General features: G+C 48.0%; 1 protein-coding gene across 2 annotated transcripts in view; it reads left to right on the top strand.

The window, feature by feature from the left end:
- Window positions 1–22,844, top strand: part of SLIT3 (slit guidance ligand 3) — a 754,510-nt gene that overhangs the window by 633,127 nt on the left and 98,539 nt on the right. For both annotated transcript variants that reach the window (XM_064279080.1, XM_064279081.1), the window contains exons 13-16: window positions 5,594–5,737; window positions 7,278–7,441; window positions 18,886–19,036; window positions 20,280–20,354. In XM_064279080.1, the coding sequence (XP_064135150.1) occupies window positions 5,594–5,737; window positions 7,278–7,441; window positions 18,886–19,036; window positions 20,280–20,354 (534 nt within the window). The remainder of the gene's footprint in view (window positions 1–5,593; window positions 5,738–7,277; window positions 7,442–18,885; window positions 19,037–20,279; window positions 20,355–22,844) is intronic.

The raw sequence follows: 22,844 nt of genomic DNA, 5'->3' as shown, positions 1-22,844 counted from the left end.
AGTTTGGTTAAAGTTGCTTAAGATCTCTGAGTCTCAGAAGTATCACCTTACCAATGGAGATAATACTTACCTCGTTTTTTTAGGGCTATTGAAAGGAGTCCCTGGGTGGCACAAAGGATTAAGCGTTGGACTACTAACCAAAAGGTTGGCGGTTCAGAGCTTCCCAGAGGCACCTCAGAAGGAAGGCCTGTTGATCTGCTTCCAAAAAGTCACAGCATTGAAAACTCTATGGAACAGTTCTTTTCTGCACACACAGGGTCGCCATGAGTAGTCATTGACTCAATCGCAACTGACAACAACAACAACAGGGCTGTTGAGGGTGGGGGATTAAATGAGTTAATATTTGTAGAGTGCTTGGTGAGTGCCTGGCCACACTAAGTGGTTCGCACATATTACTTGTTCAGTGATTCACCCCCTGCTGTTCACCTGGCCTGATAGTCTCAAGCCTTCCTTCTCTTTTTATTCATATGACCTCTGAGGTGCATTTGGGAGTTGGGTCCGGGAGCAGGTGACCCAAAAAGATGGATGGAACTGCTTCAGTAGAAATAGTTATGAAAAGGGTATGCCCCCAACCACCCAACTCCCTGGATCCAACAGCAGATCAGGCTGAGATCAAGTTGAGCATACAAGTTTTGAGTTTGGGTACCAGGCAGCCTCTTGAATGGGGCAAGATAGAGTATTACAGCTTGCATGAGGGCTGCTATTTTCTATGTCTCACTGTTTGCCCCTGGTCTTGCCAGAGTACAGGGAGAATTCAGGGTGAGGGGAGCACAGAGCCAAGCATGCAAACACCCAAGTCAGCATTTAGTTAGTGATCCCTGAAGGCTGAAACCCTGCTTTGTACAGGTGCACGCCACTCAGTGAAGATACCTTGTGCCAGTGCCAATTTGGTGAGCATTCCAAGCTGAGGCTCTCCTGGTTTGGTGCCAGATCTTTCCTAAGGGTCGATAGGACTCCTTATGCCTCTCTACTCCCAAGAGACAAACAGGGTCTTCTAGACCCAAACAGACCTCCATACCCGGGTACACTCCAAGGCTAGCAAAAATAGCCACTCCCCAAAGACAAGGGACACCTGACACTGGACAAGGAAATGAGAATATGGATTTTATGTCGTGGATAAGAAATGAGCTTAGGAGTCAGACAGGCTGGAGCTTCAAACCCAGAATCTTTACTTACTGCTGGGTGACCTCTATGAACCTCAGTTTCTTCATCAGTAAAATGAGGCCAATCATAGTGCTGCTGTGAGGTTTAAATAAGAGTGCATAGGAAGTACTTTGGGAAGTGCTCAGCACGGGGCTGCACTCATAGATGTGTTCTCTATGGATGGAGGCTGCCGTTGTTATTATCATTTCATACAGCAGTTTCCCAGCTGCTCCTCAAAGGAAGATGAGCCAGGACAGATAAAGCATGCTGAGCCTCCACTCCTAACAGGGAGGCGCAGTCCTCCAGTGAAAGAAGGGGAAGGTGTGTATTTAGGACTTCTTATAGAACTGCCAAACCTCCTTTCAAACAGTTGTTTTCTCTCTACGTGCTCCATAATACGGTGTTTTTTTAATGTCCCTCCAACTCTTGTCCCTGGACCGATAGCTCAAAGATCCTTTCATGGAAGCCAGATTGAGTTGAGTAGCTGCCAGCCTTCCTCCCAAAGGAAGGGACAGAGGGACTGACTGTTACATCTCGCTGGTGCTGTGAAATCAGAGGATCAATGAAACCGTCTTCAGCATCTAAATCTGGATAAGCAGCTTAATGTTATCTCACCCTACACCTACATGTCTGGCCTTAGAGAGCCAAGCATCCTGGAGGAGAACGAGTGACAAGGAGACTCTGCCCTTTTATATTTTCTTTTGCTCCCAGCTTCATGAGCTCTGCACCTTGTGCTGTCTTTCCTAGTAATTCTGCCAACGTCGGTTGTTTCGATGCCTTTTACGTCTTTGAGAAAGTATCTCATGCTGAGAAGTCTAGGGGCAATAGGAAGCAAGAAAGCATCGGACAAGAAAAAGCAGCCTAGATAGGCCTGAGGGGTAAGGAGGGATGCCAAAGGAGCAGTCAGTTTGGATACCCTGTGGAGAGAGGTAAGGATTGCCACTGCTCTCTCCCTGTCACTGGCTCATTCCTTGTCCAATGTCTAGCACTCCTCAGAACCAATACCACAACTAGGCTCATGCCTCTGCACTGGGCTCTCAAACCAGACTGCCTACTCAGGAAAGATAGATAAAATACACTAGTGATGGGTAAACAATAGGGAGTGCTGAGGACTGTGCCAAACAGAGAACATATGCCCTATCTAAAGGGGCAGCTACTCCATAGTTGCCTTCTGTGGACCCAATGTTGCCAGAGTCTCTGAATTTTTTTTCTAGGAGAAAATAGAAATCTGGTGTGTGTGTGTGTGTGTGTGTGTATGTGTGAAATTTCCCAATTTTAAGAACACTGGAAGGGCTGAACAAAACATGGTTGCTTGTGGCAATATGCCATTGCAGGGAGAATTCTATCCTCAGGCCATCAGATGGCACCTCTGACCTCATCTTTATACTGAACAGTTCAATATTTCCTGGCAGGCCTCAGCAGATGCCCTCAGGAGGCCTTGAATATCTAGGTTTGGAATACATCATTTACCACATACTTTGTTTTCCTTTTTAAACAAACAAAAAATGTGTGCATGTGAAGAGTCCATTCCTGACCCCTGGTTGCTTGACCCTGTTGGGTCCTTCAGCTTTCCCCCTGTTTCTCTGCTTCATAGCAAACTCCTTGGACTGCCCCCAAAATGGAGTGACTTTGGCTAAAATTTAATATACAAAGCACAGGAAATTCTTGAGAGAAATGTTGAAAGGGGGATAGGTGGGTGGGTAGGGTAGATTAGGCTTTCATCCCAGAGAAGCTGAACCCTTTAGAGACCTAAATTATCATAAACGACTTCCAGCAATGCTCCTGGAAACACGCATGACCTTGAACAAGCCCGCCACACTCACAGCCTTGGTTTCCTCACCTGTAACTTGTGAGGTTGCCTCTGCCCATCTGCCCAGGTTATTGTGAGAGTAATAGGATGTCAGGAAAGCATAAAAAAAGGATTTTGGAGAACAAAAAAAAGTATTCTATCAACGTGAGCTTTTTTCCACTAGAGGCAGGAGGACATCTGTGTGAACCCTTGGGACTTTGCCCATTATTAGCCAGATTAAACAGGCAGTTCTTCTTCCACTTGTCACTTGCTGCAGCTGCCTACCCGTCTGCCTGCCTGTATGTGGGGTGTGCAGGGGGCTTACTGGGGAGGGGGGCCTGCAGCAAGGGAGAAGTGGTGTGGGCGATCTAGCACACATGGGCAGCCCCATAGTTCCAACTAAAGTCCCCTTGGGCCCAGGCATTGAGAGTCTCCTGAGACAAGCCAGCTCATTACAAATCTCATGGATCACTCACCACAAGGAAATGTCTGAGCCAGCCTTGAAAATAGAAATTTTAAAAATTCAACATTTTTGCTGGTTAGTTTAATTCCTCCACTCCCCGCACGTTCCTTCAAGAGTGAGTGAGACATGATTTTATGCTTGTTTCTAGGGCATAACTAGTTGGTCTAGGATCATAAAGAAATTCTTAGGTTTGCTTGATTTGCCAGCCCCACTCTGGAAATCTCTCCTATAATTGGTATGGCATCCTCTGTGAGGGACCAGAGTTTCACCTAAAAGCCAGCTTCTTATGATGCTTCTGGGTCTACAGAGCTAAAAACATGGTAGAATGGGTCCCTCGTGGGTAGGAAGTTTGAACCCGGGGGCATTGGTGCCATCTTGGAGGATTGCAACCTCCTGAAGTCGCATATGGAGTTGTGTACATTGCTTTAGAAGTCCCTGACGTGCTCAGCCAGTAACCAAAAGGTTGGAGATTTGAGTGCCTCAGAAGAAAGGCCTGATGATCTACTTCTGAAAAACCAGCCATTGAAAATCCTGTGGAGCACACAGTTCTACTCTGATGCACATGGGGTCACCGTGAGCTGGAAACAACTGGAGGGCAACTGGTATATTGATGTAACAAATTCTTGTGCTAAACACTAAGGATAAAGGGACAAATAAAATCGATGTTGTTTGTGTTGCCATGGAGTTTACAGCCTTGCATAGGAGATGATCGTCAAGAAAACAAATATCCTATAATCACAAATTGACAAAGACTAGGAAGGAAATAAACAAGAGGCTGTAAAGACAATGGGGGGTTGGGAGGCATACTGTAGTTGAGGGGTCAGGACAGGCCTCTCTGAGGAAGTGACATTTGAGCTGAGATGCAAAGAATGAGAAGGAGCCAGCCTGGCCTGAATGAAGTGCACTTTCAAAGGACCTGGGCATAGACAAGCTTGGTGTGTTTGAGGAACTAACAGAAGGCCAGTGGGGCTGAAGGGCAGTGAGTAAGGGGTCGAGTGGGATTAGGATGAGGTTGGAGGAGGGGACAGGGGTCAAATCACACAGGGTTCCATCAGTGTTTGTGAGAGAGAGAATGTGTGTGTGAAAGAGAGTGTGTGTGAGAGAGAGAGAAAGAGAAGGGGAGGGAGAATGTGTGTGTGAAAGGGAGTGTGTGTGTGAGAGAGAATGTGAGTGTGTGTAAGAATGTGTATGAATGTGTGTGAGTACGTGAGAGAGGATGTGTGTGAGAGAGATAATGTGTGTGAGTGTGTAAGACAGAGAATGTGTATGTGAGAGAGAGGATGTGCGTGTGGGAAAGAGTGTGTGAGGATGCGTGTGTGAGAGAGTGTGTGTGAATAAGAGTGTGTGTGAGAGACAGAATGTGTGTGAAGGAGAGAGTGTGTGTGAGAGAGAAGAGGAGGGAGAACATGTGTGTGAAAGACAGAAAGGGAGGGAGCATGTGTATGAGAGAATGTGTGTGGGAAAGAGAGTGTGTGTGAGAAAGAAGGGAAGGGAGAATCTGTGAAAAGAGTGTGTGTATGGGAAAAAGAGAACTGGTGTGTGAAAGAAAGGGATGAAGAATGTGTGTGTGTGAGAGAGAATGTGTTATGTGTGAGAGTGTGTGTGTGAGAAAGAGTGAACGTGTTTGCAAGAATGTGTGTGTTTATGTTTGTGTGAAAGAGAAAAAGAGGGAGAATGCGTATGTGTTTCTCGTGTGTAGGAGTGTGCATGAGTGCACACACCTACACACAGGTGTGTTTTTTTCTGGGGAGATGACATATAACTCATCAGATTTCCAGTGGGATCAGTGATCCAAGAGAAGTCTAGAGAATTTTCTGAATCAGAATTGCCCTCAGTCAGTCAACTAAAGTTTTAAAACAATTGTGCCGAATTATTTTTTTCATTGAGATTTCTAGGAGCACTGAATTCTAAACCAGAAAGCAAAGCACATGGGGTATCATTTCATGGCTTACCCTGTGTGGGGGGACAAGAGGAGGTTCCAGGTGAGAGCAACATGCCTCACAATGTCCATGGTGACTGGGTGTAAGGTATTGGTGGCTGCAGGGAAGGCTCCAAGTTCCTTTCTTCCTCTGGTGGGCAGCAGGAGCCCAAGGCTGTGAGGATGAGCGATGGCAACTCTGCAGCTATCCTCCGCCAAGTGCAACCCTTGCTCCGCTGTAATTATCAGGGTTAGTGAATACCGTCCACTCTTCTTACAGCCTCCTGAACGCCAACAAGATCAACTGCCTGCGGGTGAACACATTTCAGGACCTGCAGAACCTCAACCTGCTCTCCCTGTACGACAACAAACTCCAGACCATCAGCAAGGGGCTCTTTGCTCCCCTGCAGTCCATCCAGACGCTGTGAGTATGCCACCACGCAGGGCCTGACACTGCTTACCTGGGAGTGTCAGCAGCTGCCCCGACTGCAGGAGACCCCAAACACCCAGTCACAGAGGACACCAAAATGAGGACAACAATGAGCATGTGCAGGAGGATTTCTAGAGCCTGTGGTGAGGGTGGACTCATACAGATAGTAATAAAGGCAGTTGCCAAGGAGTCAGGGCTAACTCATGGCAACCCCATGTGTGTCAGAGTAGAACTGTGCTCCATAGGGTTTCCAATGGCTGATTTTTTGGAAGTAGATCACCAGGCCTTTCTTCTGAGACACTGCTGGGTGGACTCGAACCTCCAACCTTTAGGTTAGCAGCTGAGCGCATCAACTGTTTACACCACCCGGGGACTCCACGTATAGCCCCAGCTTACCTACACCGCACTTACTCAGTACCCGACATTGCACTGACTACTCCCCCTGTTTTAAAACTTCTGCAACTTATAGCAACCCTATGACTACCTCAGTTATTATTATTATCCCCTATTTACGTGTGAGGAAACCAAGGCACAGAGAGGTGAAGTAACTTACTCAAGGTCACACAGCTAGTGAGAAGCAGGACTTGAATTCAAGCAGAGGAGTTCCTGAGCTTTCTTAACCACTGCTGCTACTGTATTCTGAGCAAGTGCCGTCTCTGCTTAGACCCCATTGCCGACCACCAATACCACCACCCCCACCCTATAAACCAAGCCTCTGATGTGGGCACACTGAGGGCATTCACTTCCCTCTCTGGGAAGCATTTCCTTACTCCCAAGCACTGCAGATGTTATAAATATTTCAGTTAAATAGATAGCATCTGAGTACAGATCAGATCTGAGCCCATGATTTTGATGGCTCCAGCCCGAGACCTGATCATTAGCCTGGAATCTTCCAAAGACCAGCTAAGTCATCTGGCACCCACTGTCCCCGCAGCCGGATCAGAAACCAATATGGAGTGAGAACAGGTGCGATATATATATTGAATACCGACCAAGTACCTGGCACTGTGTTTGGGGCTTTGTAGAGTCGTTCTTAACGAGCCAGTGGGAGCAAGACCCACAGTGTTCTAGTGATGATGATAATAATAACAACAATGCCTGCTACTGTATATATGGAGCACCGACCACATGCCAGTCACTGTGCCAGCTGCTTTCTGTGCCTGGTATGACTGAGCTTGGAGGAATAAAGTGCAGTGTAGACCCTAGGCACTTGACTTGCTGTGCCCGTCAGAGTGGGTGTGGGGAGAGGAGGGGACAGGCAGTGGTGATCCTGCCGCAAACAGTGAGAGCTGGGAGGCTGAGTCCCCCAAACCAGATGCCAGCTGCATCTTTGACGGTCTTTTGCAGAACACAGGGGTCCCCTCTCTGAGTCACATCTGAAAGCACCCTTCCCCCCTACCACCCCAGCCCAGGCCTCCTGGGGAAACAAGGGAGGGAGCCTGGATCTGGATCGCCAGGACCCAGCACCAGGAGGGCAGCAGTGGAGCATTGCACCACGGGTCACTCCTGATTAACAGCCCCCTCCCTCTCCCAGCCACTTAGCCCAAAACCCATTTGTGTGTGACTGCCACTTGAAGTGGCTGGCCGACTACCTCCAGGACAACCCCATCGAGACCAGCGGGGCCCGCTGCAGCAGCCCACGACGGCTCGCCAACAAGCGCATCAGCCAGATCAAGAGCAAGAAGTTCCGCTGCTCAGGTAATCAGGTTACGGGGGCCAGGCCCCACCTTCTGACTCAGAATCCAGCAACCCCAGAGAGGCCAGTAATCCAATCTGGAGGACATCGAGCCCTGTAATGGCTCCTGGGGAGCATCTTTGCAAATTAAATTGGGGAAATTCAGTTAGCCCTGCAGAAAACCAATTACCTTATGGATTTAAAATAAAACACACACACACACACACACACAATAAAAGCAGTGGGATGGGGTGGGAAGAGGCAGTTTCAGGGAGACAGAATCCAGGCAGCTGCTTATCTCTGGGGCTAGTTGGAAGCTAGAGAATGAGGCAGCTTTTTGCACGTTGGCCCTTTAAAGTCTAAGATTTATTTTTCAGTTTCCAAAGCATGATCCCCAAGTCGCAGATGGAGAAATAAATATGCCCAGGCTAGGCTGCAGGTGACATGTAATCTTGGGACTTCCCCACTTCCCTCTAAGATCAATTTTTGTTCAGCCCTGGATGAGTGCAGAAACCCTGGTGGTGTAGTGGTTAAGAGCTATGGCTGCTAACCAAAAGGTCGGCAGTTCAAATCCACTAGGCATTCCTTGGAAACCCTATGCGGCAGTTCTACTCTGTCCTATAGGGTCGCTATGAGTCAGAATCGACTCAAAGTCAATGGTTTTGATTTGGTTTGGTTTTTTAATGAGTATACAGTATACTGTAGATGTCAAAGGCATTTATGCTATCTCCTCCATCCCACACCAGAAGATTATAATTATGGAGAAAACAGCAAGGAGTTGTACTTCAGAAGAAAGTAGAGCCTTGCCTACTTGTTCCCACTTCAAGCTCTCCCTAAAAACCACGCCCCATGCCATCCCCAGTGCACCCAGGAAGGACAGGGAGAGTGACAGGGCGTTCTCAGCTGGTCTTTGCAAAAGAAGGAGCTCTCTTTGACCCGTTAGTGAAAAGAACAGGCAGTTAAATATTACTATCATTTGTGTCCTTTTCTACTGGAAAAAAATCACCAAGAGAGACTGAGCTCCCAGTGGCAAAAGATCGATAGCATGAGGTGGTCTATGCCGGGTTGGGACCAACCCTGGCAGTCTGTGTTTCAGCAAGAACAGTGCTTCTCCCCCAACCTGAAAGCCCAGCAAGAATGCCAATGTGGTGATGGTCACCAGAGAGGCCAGCAGGCCTACTTCTGCTTCTTGGAAGTTGTGTTGTCATTTCAGTGAAGTCTTTCAGTCCAGTATTATCAGTCCAGGATGACAAACGTTAGTTGTTGTCTCTCTGTTTTAACAGAAGCAAATACCTCAAGAGGGGTTGGAAATATCACATGGACTTGGTGGCAATATGAGAAGTTGGTCACAATTTGTCTGTCCCAGAATAATGATGGCAATTGTGAGGGCAATTTCTCACCTATGATGAGCACTATATTGAGGGTTTCCACCTCTATTCTCTAGTGTAATTTCCTTCCTCCCGTGGTCCTATGAGGCCAGCAGAAGAGGTGCCCATTCTGCAGCAGAGAAAGCCAAGGGCTTGGAGGTGAAGGGGCACCCCAAGGTCACAAGCCTGGAAGTGGTGGAGGCAGGGCCGGACCCTAGGTCTGCTTGCTCCTTGAGGCCATGGCGCAACTAGGAGAAAAGGAGCTTTTGAAAGGGAGATCCAGCTGCTTGAATGACTTCCCCTTCCTCCCCTCATTGGCCCACCCCGCCCACCCCCCGAACTCTTCTTTCCTGGGTTAGTCAGCATCTCTGGGTAAAAACCTTCTCTCAGCCCAGAGCTGTCTCCTCAGGTACCACAATCCTTTCCCAGAGGCCTTTGCTCATGACTGACACCAGCTTTATCCATCTCTTCTACCCCTATTTGGACAGGGCCGATTTAACTAGCTCTGCCAAGCAGTTGTGCCCAAAGAGGAGGAGATACGAGACAGAGCAGGGCCAGGTACCATCTGCCAACTCTGACCCCGTGGTCTCACATGGGTCCTGTCACTAACTTGGGTCCCCATTTGAGGCCAAGGCCCTGGATGGCAGCTCAGGAACAAAGTCGGCTCAGGGCCAAAGGACTGGTGTCTCTGACCAAGGCCATCTCGGCAATTACTTAGGAATGGTTGTAGACTGGGATGGAGGGATGGGGACTCAGAGGAGAGCTACAGAGAGAACTAAGTAGGAAAAAAGGAAAATAGAAAGTGGGCCAAGGAAACAGTACAGCTTAATTCTAACTCCAGCTCTGCCACTAACTACCTACCCACCTACCTACCTAACTAAATAACTAACTTTGCATTTGAGGGATACTGACTTCTTTTCCTATGTGGGGTGGGAGTGATTGGAATTAAAAAAAAAAAGCAAACAGAGAAAAGGGGCAGGGTTCTTGGATTGACCATGCCTGAGACATCTCTCTCTTTTGTTTAAGCAATACTAAGCAGAGAGAAAAGAGCCCTGTTAGCTCAATGGTTAAGCACTGGGCTGCTAAGGAAAGGTCAGCAGTTCAAACCCAGCAGCCACTCCACAGGAGAAAGACTTGGCAGTCTGCTTCTGTAAAGATTACAGCCTTGGTAACCCCATGAGTCAATTCTACTATGTCCTACAAGGTTGTTGTGAGTTGAAATCGACCCAGCATCAGCGAGTTTTTTGGTTTGGAAGCGGAAAGAACCTATAAAGGTAGAGAAGTTTAAGAGCTGTGGTGAGCCTGACATCGAGAGCTCTGTATGCTTTTATTTTACCTAGCTGTAGAAAAGAGATCGAGGAGTAGAGACAGCTACTGCTGAGGTCCAAACGCCTTGGCTTTTAGAGACCCTAGGACTCAGACCCGCCTTGGCCTTGGGGGTACAGAAGCTATAGATCTAACGTTCTGTGTTTCCAGGAAGCTCCAGACAAAAGAGGGGGGCTAGTGACACATACTGGGTTTGACAGATAATAAGTCTGCATTTTACTTTCCCTAAAAGCACCCCCGTTGGAAAGACAGCTGATTTAATTAGGCACCAATTTGAGGGCTGTTTCTACAATGCAGAAAGCCCTCCTTTGGCGAGGTACCTGCTCTCCCAGCTGCCTCACGTCTGCCTCTCTCTATCAGCTGCATCCAGCGCCCCTGGGCAGCACGATCGGGTTAGCGGTAGATGCCGCTGGCTAGGGTGATCTGCCCATCAGATTAAGGCCTCCTGAAAAAGCACTGTCTGGCTGCCTTGGACCCTAAGCCCATCCCCAGGGAAGCATTTGGCATTTGAAGGATGGTGTCTGTCTTCCATCATACTACACCTTTGTGTGTGGAGAAGGGCAAGAAGAAGCTCTCATACTGAAAAGTACAGAGGGTGGTAACTCAGTGTGTCCAGAGGTGCCAAACAGCAAGGTATTTCTTAGGGAATTACAGACTTTGAGAAACCCATGGGATCACTATGAGTCAGAATGGACTCGATGGCAGAGGGTTTGGTTTTGTTTTTTAGAGACCTTTGTGATCATCTAGTCCATTTTAGAGATGAAGAAATACAGGACCAGACAACAAAAAAGTCTTATCTATGGTTGTTGTTGCTGTCGAGTGGATTCCAAGTCATAGCAATTCCATGTGAGCAGACTAGAACTGCTCCGTAGGGTTTTCATGGCTGTGACCTTTCAGAAGCAGATCACCAGGCTTGTCTTCTGCGGTGCCTCTGGGTGGGTTCAGTCTGCCAACCTTGCAGCTAGTAGTCAAGTGTTTTCCCTTTTGCACCACCTGGGGACTCCTTATCTAAGGTTACAGAGTATTACTTTCAGGACAAGATCCGAAACTCAGGATTTCTGACATACTGTCAAGTTTCTTGATAACTTACTCCTTGTTCACCTCCATTTCCTTTTGTAGAAGGAGACCAAAGAGAAAGAGAGTGAAATTATAAGGCTTGAGGGACATGGAAGGGGTAGATTTTCCCCATTCTGGTACCTAGTTCCTGATCAAACCTAAGTATGAAATCCCAGCACCAGAGTGTTCACTGAGCCCTGTGCGTCTGGATTTCAGAGTAGAGTAGAGCCCAGATCACAGCGGAAGGCTCTTGCTGGTGACATTGGAGAGCTTAGAAAGGAGGCGGGCCAGGCCCAGAGCTATGCACAGGCTCTTCCCAACTGGACAATCATTGCAGACATCCTATGCAATATCGAGATGCTAAGACCATCTTGTTGATGAACCCACTTCCAAAAACACTTTGGCGAGAAGTAGGTAACCCTATCCCTTTTGTCAGAGGTCAGAGCAGGGTCCCAGTCACCAGGCACTGGTTCCATCCTCTTCAGGGTGCACACATCTCCAGCACAATCACACGCGGGAAGGAAGCCGTAAGCCAGCAAGTACGTGAAAACTGCCCCAATCCATTGAGGAGAGGGTTATAAAGAGGCGGTACCCTCACCTGGTCCCCTGATCATTCAAAACAGTTGATTGTTGGCCCCCACCTCCATTGTGATTCCCAGTCTTGGAGGAAACCAGGGAATCAGATACCTTCCACTGAGGTTAATCATTGGCTTACTGTTTCCTTCCTTTGCTTAGTTTTGGAAATGGTAATCTTGAGGGGCACCAGTCATTTCCTTTGTGACAGTCAGGGTTCCGAGACCATTGTGACTGTAGGCTTTCCAGTCCCACACTTAAGGCCCCATTGGCTTCCCTGTCTTTCTCTTTGGCTAGGGAAGATTATTTTCTTTTGATACCACATCTCTTCTCTACTATACTTCAAATGATCTGGGTTGATCGTCTTGTCAGCCAGAGGGTTCCTGGGGAACCCTAAGGGGTATGGCGAAGACTCCTGAATTGTGGAATGCCAAAGGGGGCTTTTTCCTAAAGAAAACTGCAGATTTGCTAGGTTTTGGCAATGGAACCATGGACTGTTCCTTCATTTAAGGAACGATGGAGCAGATAGGTACAGGATGACTTAGCTGTTTGGATGGGTCCTATGTTGCAGTGCATGTAGAAGTTGCTTCTACTAAGTTTGATGTCAGATCAAATGTGGTAACCGAATGGAGTTTTGAGACTCATTTCAGGCCTATGACATGATAACTTTAATTCTCTTGGGAGGTCTCTATTCTGCCCTGATTCTCTTGAGTATAGGTGTCCAATAGTCCCCTCCCTCCTCCCTTTTGTGTCTCCCCTGGGGCGGGGTACAAGGGCCGTGGGACTGCTGTCTTCAGAAGCGTTCCAGTGGAACCCCACTCCTGGTACTAATCATGCTCAGTGGGGGCCTGCTCCGGCTTCCGCTTCTCCACGCTGCTGCTTCCTCTGAGCGCTCCTGTCCTTTCTCTGATGCTGCTGCCTGACCTTGACTCTGACCAGTCGCCGCGAGGCTTTCCTTTGTGCTTGATCTAACCATGTGGTGGAACGATGGAAACGGAACATGGTTCTGTCAAGCACCGCGGAAAGCACCGTGCTCTCCTGCAGCATGGCCCACCGCCGCCGCCACAGCTGCCACCGCTGGACACCTCTTCTCTGCTCTGGAGCACCGCAGCCTACCACCTGCCAGACCCACCTCACCCAGTCTAGCATCACAAAGGGCGGGGTGGCGGGGGGAGGGAGCCTCGAAGGATTCACAGGGTACCTCCACGTCCAAGTTGCAGACATGGGGTTAAATGAGTACAGAGAAGCTGTTGGAGGCATCCAAGGTCACACTGCACATTGGGGGCAAGCTAAGATCTGCATCCATTTTTTCTATCCAAAATGGAGTGATCCCCCAAATCTAGTCTGGATGCCAGATAAGGGGTAAAGTAGCTAGGTTCATCTCAGAAATCACTGTTACATCTTCTTCCATTCAAAAAGAGCAAGTATACCAAGGCATATGCCTCGTTGTTTCACGGGAGAATCCTAGCCCCAGGTCATTTCCCCAAGTGGTAGGTAACCCAAAGGGGAAACCCTACTCTTGTGACCTACCCACCCCTCTCTTCCTCCTTTACTGGAGGCATTTCAAGTAAATGCCAGCATGAGAATGGGTGAAACTGAAATGAGTGTGAGATTTTAAGTTTAACGTGGGGCTTCTTCTGAATCTGACCTCCACTCCTCATGAGTACTTTTTTTGGCCCTAGCCCCCATGCAGCCTCAAGTCCTTGACCTTCAGTTAGCAGGGAGACCAAATTGCTGGGCTCCTCGTCTGGGTGGTAGTTAGGATGCTGGGTGGGGGCTACATAGACAAACCTGCTTTCTCTGATAATAAAGAACGGGATCTTGGTGCCTCCCATTTTGCTTGTTTCTTGATAAATTCTAGACCCAGTGTAACCAGAAGATTGCACTGTTGGTTCCTGCCGTGGAGACTATGTCCTATCCCATGAGAGAGAGCCATGGTGGGAACCAAATCTTGACTTAGAACTAAGAGCTGGGCTCTGGGCTCCCAGCTCCAAGTGTGACGCTCATTGTCTTATCTTTCCCAGGTTACCCCTCAGAGCTAGGAGCCCAGTCATTGCTGAGTAATGGGAAGCCCTATTTACCCCTCTCAATGTTTTTTTGTATGCGTGTGTTTTTTTTTTTAAACATATATTGAGTGCTTACAATACGCCAGACGCTGAACTGTTTTACATCATTATTTTCTTTAATTTTCACAACAACCCTATGTAAGTACCATTTTACATATGAGGGTATTTAGGCTTAGAGAGATTAACTAACTTGTTCAGGGCCAGGTGTTCAGCCCAGGTCACCTGTTTCTAGAATGCCTGCTCTCTACTGCCTCCCCAGCTATGGACAATCCCATTGCCTGGATTTTTTTTTTTTTTTTTTTTTTTAATGTTTCGACTTGCATTGATAGAGAATTAAAATTTTTCTAACAATCCCTTTCAGGCTTATCTGTTAATAGAAAATAACTTGAACAAAAGAAAGAGAAAAAATCCTGTTGAAATGACCCTCCCATTCCAGCAAGAGCATACCAAGATCCCATTTGCTGCAGAACAAATCTGTGTACCTGGAGAAACTCTCTCTTGCTCTGAACAGAAGACACATTCTGAGATCCTCTACACTGCCCCTACCAGCTCTGGGGCCAGACCTCTGGGAGTGGTCCTTTGCCCATCTCTGTCTCCCTGGTCCTGCAGCAGCAGGTTTGTACCCAGCTGCAGATCATCAACGTCTCCCTCTGCCTTCTGGCAAATGTCGGCACTCACATTAGCCTCTGATGAGGATAGCTTAATAGGATAGCCACCTGCCCAACTGACTGCCAAACTCCTGGTAAAACAATGCGATCCACCCCTGGTATCTGTTCCCCCAGCCTTCACCCACAAATGGATAACCGTATGCCTGGCAAGGTTCTCTTGATTCCATTCATCACTTCTGACCCTTTGTCCAGATCAGTTCCTTTTAAGCTGAGACTACAGGCCTCCATACTCCCCCAATTCCTCTTTTCCTCTTTCTGTACCTTTCATTCTTCCTTTCATCCCACTCATCTTAAGGATGTTAGAGGTAGAGGAGGAGAGCTCTGGACACACGAGTTGGTAGATGCATGTTGATCAGATAACTACTCATTTGTGACTTCTGCTCTACAAACTGGTTGCCCAAAGAATGAAGCAAGACACAGACTGCTGGAGACAGCAGCCACCGTGGGCACCATGCTGGCTGCTGGTCACACCCAGTCATGTCCACCCAAAGAGTGGGAGCCATGGCTCCCTACCTGCCCCAACCTTGATGACCATCCCAATGGTACATACATTCCTTGCTGGAAAGAGGTAAGAGGGCAAGAATTCATAACAAAATAGCATTGCTGTTGGAAACACATGGATTTTTCCTCCTCATCTATTAAAGCTCACCTATGATCACACACCAAGTGTCGTTCTGAGCTGTCCGTGAACAGGGAGAAGGGCCACAGGGGGAGGAGCAGGCAACGTGCCAGATGATCTCAGCCTTCCAAAGGTCTGTTGCAGCCGGGGTTTTAGTTTTATGGCCCTTCTTCAAACCCTCTGAGATCTCTCTTGTCTGAACTTGCTCCAGAGAGGGGAAGCGGCGGCCTATTTCAGTTAGCCTTCTCCTACTAAACATTTCTGGCAGTGACAAATATGCATTGAGATTGAAATTGACTTTTAAAGCTCTGGAAAAGTTAAAAATACTTTTGGGTAGTTATGAGCATTAGGCATAACAAATGGCTCCGAGAAACCCCGGGTAGTTTCGGTAATGAAATATGAAGTGGTGGAGGTGGCATTTCAAGCTGGCTATGACTGGGGAACGGACTCTTTCGGTTAAATACATACACTTTTATTAACATTTCTGGCTCCCACTCATATAAAATATCATACTCCGACCCCCTCGTTATTACAAACCAGAGCAATAACAAAAACGGCAGGGGGGGAAATGCTGGAAAGAACAGATTAGCCCGTTGAATCTAATTGCAAAATCATTTCATTAAAATGGGTCAACGGCTCCATTGCAAAGGTCCGCCAGTTATAATCTAACTATTCTACAGAGAGTGATTCCTGTTAACTATAGACTGCTCACACCTTGATTAAAATGAAAATGTATTTAATAGGCTGCTATCCCCGGCCTTGGCCCGGCCAATGTACGTCTTCAGACTCACCGTGTTGAAGGGCAGACTGCTCCTTCGTGTCTGTCTGCCTTTAATCTGCAGTCAGGTTTCTTCTGCTTTGCAAGAATCCCATTACAGACACCTTCTGAAGGAAAAATACATGTCTGTGTACAAAATGCCCCTTCGCGTCATCGCCATGTGTAGCCATTGGCAGAAAACAAGAGAGGGGGCAATGGCTCCACATGATAACAACGTGAAGGAGCTTTTCATACATAAAAACACCCATTGCCCATGAGGCGATTCCGACTCAGCAGCTTTATAGGATAGAGTAGAATTGCCCCATACGGTTTCCGAGGCTGTGAGTATTTATGGAAGCAGGCTGCCAGATCTTTTTCCTGCGGAGCAGCTGGTGGGTTCGAACTGCCGACCTTTCAGTTAGCGGCCGAGCACCTAACCACTGCGCCACCAGGGCTCCTAGTCATTTCGTAGGGTTTGCAAAGTGAAATTTGGCCAGGATTCGGCAAGCTCACGTGTCTGGAGAAAAATGGTCCGAGTCATTCAATGAGATGAACACTGTCAAGCCAAGGGCAAGAGATTTGCATGATACATTGGACCAGGAAGCCCATAACTGCACATGTCCAATAACCGTGCAGACATGTGCACAGATTTTGCTAACACAAGCCTAGGAGTAGGAGATGAGATAAAGGAGAGCAAGAGTAGGTCCTTGACCCCCTGTTTTAGGTAGATGGTGTTGCGTCAGCATCAGAGGCCACCAAGGTCATTCCTAATCAAGGGTTACCATGGGAACATAAAGTGAGGAGTGAGAAACCAAGAGCGTGAGAGACATCTGCCCCTTGCCTCACTGTAGCCCACTGCAGAAAAAAATGCCATTCGATCCACCTCCACCAAGTTTGACTTTATGATCATTCCTGGAGGAACTAGGATAAAGGTCTCGTCAAAAGCACGTCTGCCGTAGAGCTCTGTGTTACTCAACTAGGTCTTGGCAGCACACTGCCTGGGTTTGTCCCTCTGCCACGTACTGAGTGACCTGTGTGCCTTAGCTTTCTCATCTCTAAAATGGAGTCATAGCAACCTCAGAGTGTTGCAGAGATTGAATGGACTCATCCATGTAAAGCTTGCAGACTAGTGCCTGGCTCATCCTACATGCTCAATAAATGTCAGGTATTATCACTAGCTACACATATGGAAAAAACCAACATGTCTTAGTGGCCTCTCACATGCCCAGTGCTCTGCCAGGTACTAGGAAAAAACAATAGTAATGTCACAAGTATTTGCATAATTCTTGACCCTTTCCCAGAGGTTCTCCACAGCTGGGATCCTACTTTAACAATTCCTGTGAGATTGGGCCAATTATTTGATTCCCGTTTTAACATGTGGAGAAACTGAGGCAAAGTGGCAAAGCCTGGACAAACCCACGCCCTCTAATGCTAAACCCTGTGTACAACTAGTGCCTCATATTGCTCTAATGCAATTAAGCTGACCAAGGTACTACCTGAACTAGTTAGGCAAATAAATTATTTTCAGTTTCTGAAATAGGTGTGAAATATTCACATATAGGACAATGTTTGTGCAAATGGCACCCATTTATGCACTGGGCGAATGTGGACCAAGCTCCTGTTTTGTGCCTACCATTGTGCTAATGAAACATTGAAGGTGAAAGAGTGAATAAGACTGACTCCTATCTACCAGCTCAGGTCTAATGGGAGAGACAGACTTTTCACAGTTAGCCTGTAGTGGATTGCCAGATGTCGGGGAGTTGTTTCTGATCATTAAAGCAGCTCCCCGGGGCATCTCTCCAGTACATCAAGCATCAGTCCTGTTACCATTGCTGTGTGACCCTGAGAGGAATTCAGTTTCAAAAAAATAAATAAATCTTAGCTCCAACTTTTAGTTCATTGGAGTTCAACAGAACTTACTCTCTAAGACAGAGGTCGAAATCCGATTCTGTGCGTGTTTTACTTGTCTTCACAGCTTTTAAAATCTGAATCTGTTGTCAATATTTAAAAATATTTGGCTTCTCTCGAAACCGTGGTGGCATAGTGGTTAAGAGCTATGGCTGCTAACCAAAAGGTCAGCAGTTTGAATCTACCAGGCACTCCTTGGAAACCCTATGAGGCAGTTCTACTCTGTCCTATAGGGTCGCTATGAGTTGGAATCAACTCAACGGCAGTGGGTTTGGTTTTTTGGTTTTTCTCTTGGCGGGGGGAAGGAATATCAGGCCACTTTGTATCAAATTTTCAAGCATTATGGCTATGGGCTCCAGTCCTCCAGGTCCCCAGCCCTCATTATGGGCTTCCCAATGTAGAGCCCAGGCATCAATGGTCACTGATCACCATGTGCTCAGCCTCCTTTACAGGTAAGGTAAAGACATTACCTGCCTGGGTGCTGTAGACAACTGAGGTTGTGTACCCATTCCCATCCTCATACCCACCCCAAGCATAGCCTCATCAAGCTCTGTTAAATCTCATTTGGGCTTTCATGAACATCTAGAGGTTTTCATGAACATTTAGAGGGTCAGTAGATAGGTGTCATGGAGTTGGTAAACCAACCAGTAGCTGTTGAGTCAATTCTGACTGATGGCAACCCCATGTGTGTCAGAGTAGAACTGAGTGCTTTTGTCCAATGGCTGACTTTTCAGAAGTAGATCACCAGGCTTTTCTTCCGAGGTGCCTCTGGGTAGACTAGAACCACCAACCTTCTAGTTAGCAGCTGAGCATGTTTACTATTTGCGCCATCCAGGGATTCACCAAAAATTGCAGACAAAGTTCTGTACATGTGTGCCTAGGAGTACTTCTCCAAGGAGAGCTTCCATAGCTTTTATCAACTTCTTACAAAGGCTTGTGACCCACAAAGCTTAAGACCCCATAGATCCTTACCCCTGTTTCCGCCTGGGCTGAAAGTAATGAATAACAAAGACCAAATGAAAACATGCCTGTCACCTGAGCACTTCCACACACACCCCCCTCCCCACAACCTCAGTGCCTGTGCCAGCAGCCTGGGTGATACTGATGCCCCTCTTTGGCCCACCCAGGCTCAGAGGATTACCGCAGCAGGTTCAGCAGTGAGTGCTTCATGGACCTCGTGTGCCCGGAGAAGTGCCGCTGTGAGGGCACCATCGTGGACTGTGCCAACCAAAAGCTGGCCCGCATCCCAAGCCACCTTCCTGAATACGTCACTGATCTGTAAGTCTCACTTAGAAGTGAATGCCTACTCCTCCCCCATACATCCAGTCACCCCAAGCCAGCCCGCACAGGGTCTCAGGAAGTGTCCCCTCTTCTTGGCTGTCCTCTAGGTGTCAGGCTAAGGGAAGACCCCCGGGCATCCCCCATGGACAGCTCACTCTCAAATAAAGATAGTACATTTATTCTGCAAATATTTTCTGAACACCCACTGTGAGCCAGGCACTGTGCTATGCCTACCAGTTTGAACAATGAACAAAGCAGATAGTCCCTGCCTGCCTTTTGAAGCTTACAGTACACCCAGAAAGATGCATATTCAATAAGTAACTGTAATAAAGCAAGGAAATAACTAGAATCATTGTATCTCGACCTCCTATCAATTGCCCAGGCCAATAAAAGGATGTGTTGGATCATCCAAAAGATGAGGAGCTAAAAAGCTATTGCATAATGGGTAAGGGCACAGGTGTGGGGGCTGACAGGCCTGGGGTTGACTGTTGTGTCCAGTCTTCCTGAGACTGGGCAAGTTGCTTCTCAGACCCGAGCCTCAGTTTCTTGGCTATAAAACGGGGATGATCATACCTACTTCTTAGAGGGGTTGGGAAAATGAAGAAAGAGAAGGCTAGTGGAGTGTTCATCTTGAATCCTGGACAAATGATAGTTATCTTCATTATTATTATGTTTTTCATCTTTGCCTTCATACATCATGGTGGGATGCAGCCAGGCACAGTGTCCTAGCCCTAGTGCTCTCCCTGAGTTGATATCAGTGTGGGTATGGAGGGCCTGAGCAGCCCCTAGCATGGAAGTGGTCAGGAAGGTACTGAGGGGCTTGGAAGATTGGGGAAACCTGCCTGGGGATTTTAAGTTGCCATTGGTACCCCACCCTACATACACACAAAATGAAGGCAGATCATTGGTGATTGATTACTTGGGTGCTGAAAAAATGCATGCTTGTGCTGAGTATTCAAAAAGCCCAATACACCCCAATCAAGGGGGAAGGAGGAATACCCTGGTTTTCTGTCACTCTTTTCTCCCCTTCCCACACTCCTCCTCTCCCTGCTGGGCCCCTGAGGCTGATGGGGCAGATGCTGACATTTCCTATGGCTTTGGTGACCTTCACTGGTGTGAGGTCCAGGCAGCAACTCAGCTAAAGCTATATGGGGGTCCATGGGGGGACCAGTGGAGGGCAGCTAAGAAGGCACCTCATCCATAGCTAACCCACCACCTCATCTTCTTGCTTTCCACATAGGCGACTGAATGACAACGATATATCTGTTCTAGAGGCCACTGGTATCTTCAAAAAGTTGCCCAACCTGCGGAAAATGTAAGTCAGCCTCAAGAACTTGATGGCAGCCTCCCCTCCCTGACTGGGGTCTGTGTTCCAGACTAGAGCAGAATGCCAGGGCATTGTGGCCTCCTTGCCCTCTGCCCCAGCTGCTCTCAGCCTCCTCCTGACCCCTGCTATGGAGCATATTGGGAAGCAGGATATTTAGATAGACACCCCTGTTTTTTAACTGTGAGGTAATAAACATGTATTCCCCACCACGTTGACCCACCCCGTGGTCCCTCTGCACATCCCTATCCCCCATCCCTCGCTTAACTTTTACCCTGAGGCCTAGTGGGAGGGAATCAGTTAAGGACCAGCAACGAGATGCAGGTGTCTGGGGTGCATGTTACTTAGTAATGTTTACGAAAAACAAATTCACCGCTGTCAAGTCAATTCCAACTCATAACAACTCTATAGGACAAAGTAGAACTGGCTCATACGGTTTCCAAGGAGCAGGTGGTGGATTTGAACTGCCGACCTTTCAGTTAGCAGCTGAACGCTTAACCACTGCACCACCAGGACTCCAGTGTTTACAATGTGGCAGTTAAAGGTCTGTTTTTTGAGGAATCCAAAGGCTTTACATCAGGGTGGCTTGATCAGAGTGAAAATGCCAGCTACCTATCATGCTGGGTTTCAGCCTAGGATTTTCTGGGTCTGGGCAGAGCCTGTGCAAAGGGCCCACGTGCTTATACTGGCTTCTCCACTCCCACGGCTGCCCATGGTCATAACTCTCTCCTTACCTAGGAGTTAGGACAAGTCACTCAGAGTCATGTTTCTGCTGAGCTACAGGAGCACTTAGCATGGGTCAGGGGGCATGTCCTCACTCCCCACGCGTGCTCTCACTGAGTTCTTACACCCCCTCTGGCCTTGGCTTCAATGTGCAGATGAGGAAACTGAGGCTCAGAGAGTTTCCCTGACTTCTCTAACACCACACAGACAACAAGTGTCAGAGCTGACCTTCTCACTTGGGTCTGTGGGATACCAAAGCCCAAGCCTGTCATCGCACTAGTGTGAGGTAGGGCTTGCTCCTCGCCCCCAACCCCACCGCCCGCAACCCCACCCGCACCCTTCCTTTCCCACTTGCCCCAGCAGAGGCCCTGGCTCATTACTATCTACTTCCCAGAGGCACTCACTTTTAAAAATCAGGAGTTTTCATACACACACACCAAAAAAAAATAATAAAAATCTGGATTTCTGGCATCTTCTTGAAAAATCAAAAGATCTGGCAAAACTGGGCCCACATTCCCAAATGGTTCCAGTTGAGTTAGGCTAGGCTGAGAAGCAGCTGCCTCCTTAGATGGAATAAGTGGTTTCCTGATCACTGGGGAGGGCGGCGGGGGTCGGGGGGGTGGCCTGGGCCTGTCTCTGGCATTAAGTCACCTGCCTGGACCCTGCAGAGACTTGAGTTTGCAACCCCAGATTGAAATAACATTTCCACCTTAGCGGGAGGGAGCGGTCCACTGGAGGCAGATAGGACCTCACTCTATCATGACACGGTATCCTCAGTTTCTAGAAAAAAAGTAATATCCAATCCCTTAGTGCTCCCCTGTTGCATTTCCACCTGGGACTGGGCTTTAAACAGGATCACAGCTCCTTCCCTATTGTCAGACAGAGTTGATGGCCTGCCCTACAAACCTGAAGAGACATGGGCCTAGAGGAGGTCACGCTTGCCTTGTTGGACTCAGGCTTTCCAGAGGCAGCCAGATGAATCCCCCAGCCTTAGAGGCCTCAGCGTCTCTTGGGAAGAATGAGAACAGTCTGAAAACAACAGCTGTGGCTTGCAGAGGCAGTGGGGCTGAGCGCGGGGTTTGTCTTGCTACTGACCCCTGGAAACCAACCCTGGGCTAGGGTGGGAGTTCTGAGGCTTGGTTGGCTCTGGTATGAGACCCACCCTCCTCATCTGATTCAAAGCTGTGATTAAGCACAGTTTTCCTCCAGGTTAGTCTTCAGAGGTGAAGATGGAAGGATGCCCCCTGGATGGCCCTGGTATTGTTACATTTTGGGGTTTCCTGGGATGATGACGCTCTGAGAATATAAGTGAACTCTTATAAAACCCCAATACTATCATTTTGTTTCTGGAGTGCTTACTCCAGACTGTGTCTTCTGGACTCTACCCGCTGGCGCCTATGCGTTTGAGCACCACTTTGACGGGTGGAAAGAGAGCTGCAGCCAGGTCTTCTGGAACATTCGCTCCCCCCCTTTTTACTCTCCCTCTGTTTTCTATTCTCCCAGCCTGAGCAAATCCATTTCGCAAACCTTGCAGTAATATGATGTTAATTTTACTCATTTAAAGAAGCAGATGTCAGGAAATGGAGGCCCTGTCACATCATGGCTGCTGTAACTCATCTTCATCGCCCATCCCATGCTCTTCAGTCCCCCAAGAAGCCCAACTCTCTAGAGCAAAATCTTTCTCCTCTGGCATTCGGGTGACTTACAGCTTCTAGGAGAGCTTTTATCTCTCCTCCCATGTCTAATTTGGGGGTAATT

Source organism: Loxodonta africana, chromosome 2 (genome assembly GCF_030014295.1).
Source record: "Loxodonta africana isolate mLoxAfr1 chromosome 2, mLoxAfr1.hap2, whole genome shotgun sequence".
NCBI lineage: Eukaryota > Metazoa > Chordata > Mammalia > Proboscidea > Elephantidae > Loxodonta > Loxodonta africana.
The sequence above is the reverse complement of the archived record's forward strand: the minus strand, read 5'-3'. Positions and strand labels throughout refer to the sequence as shown.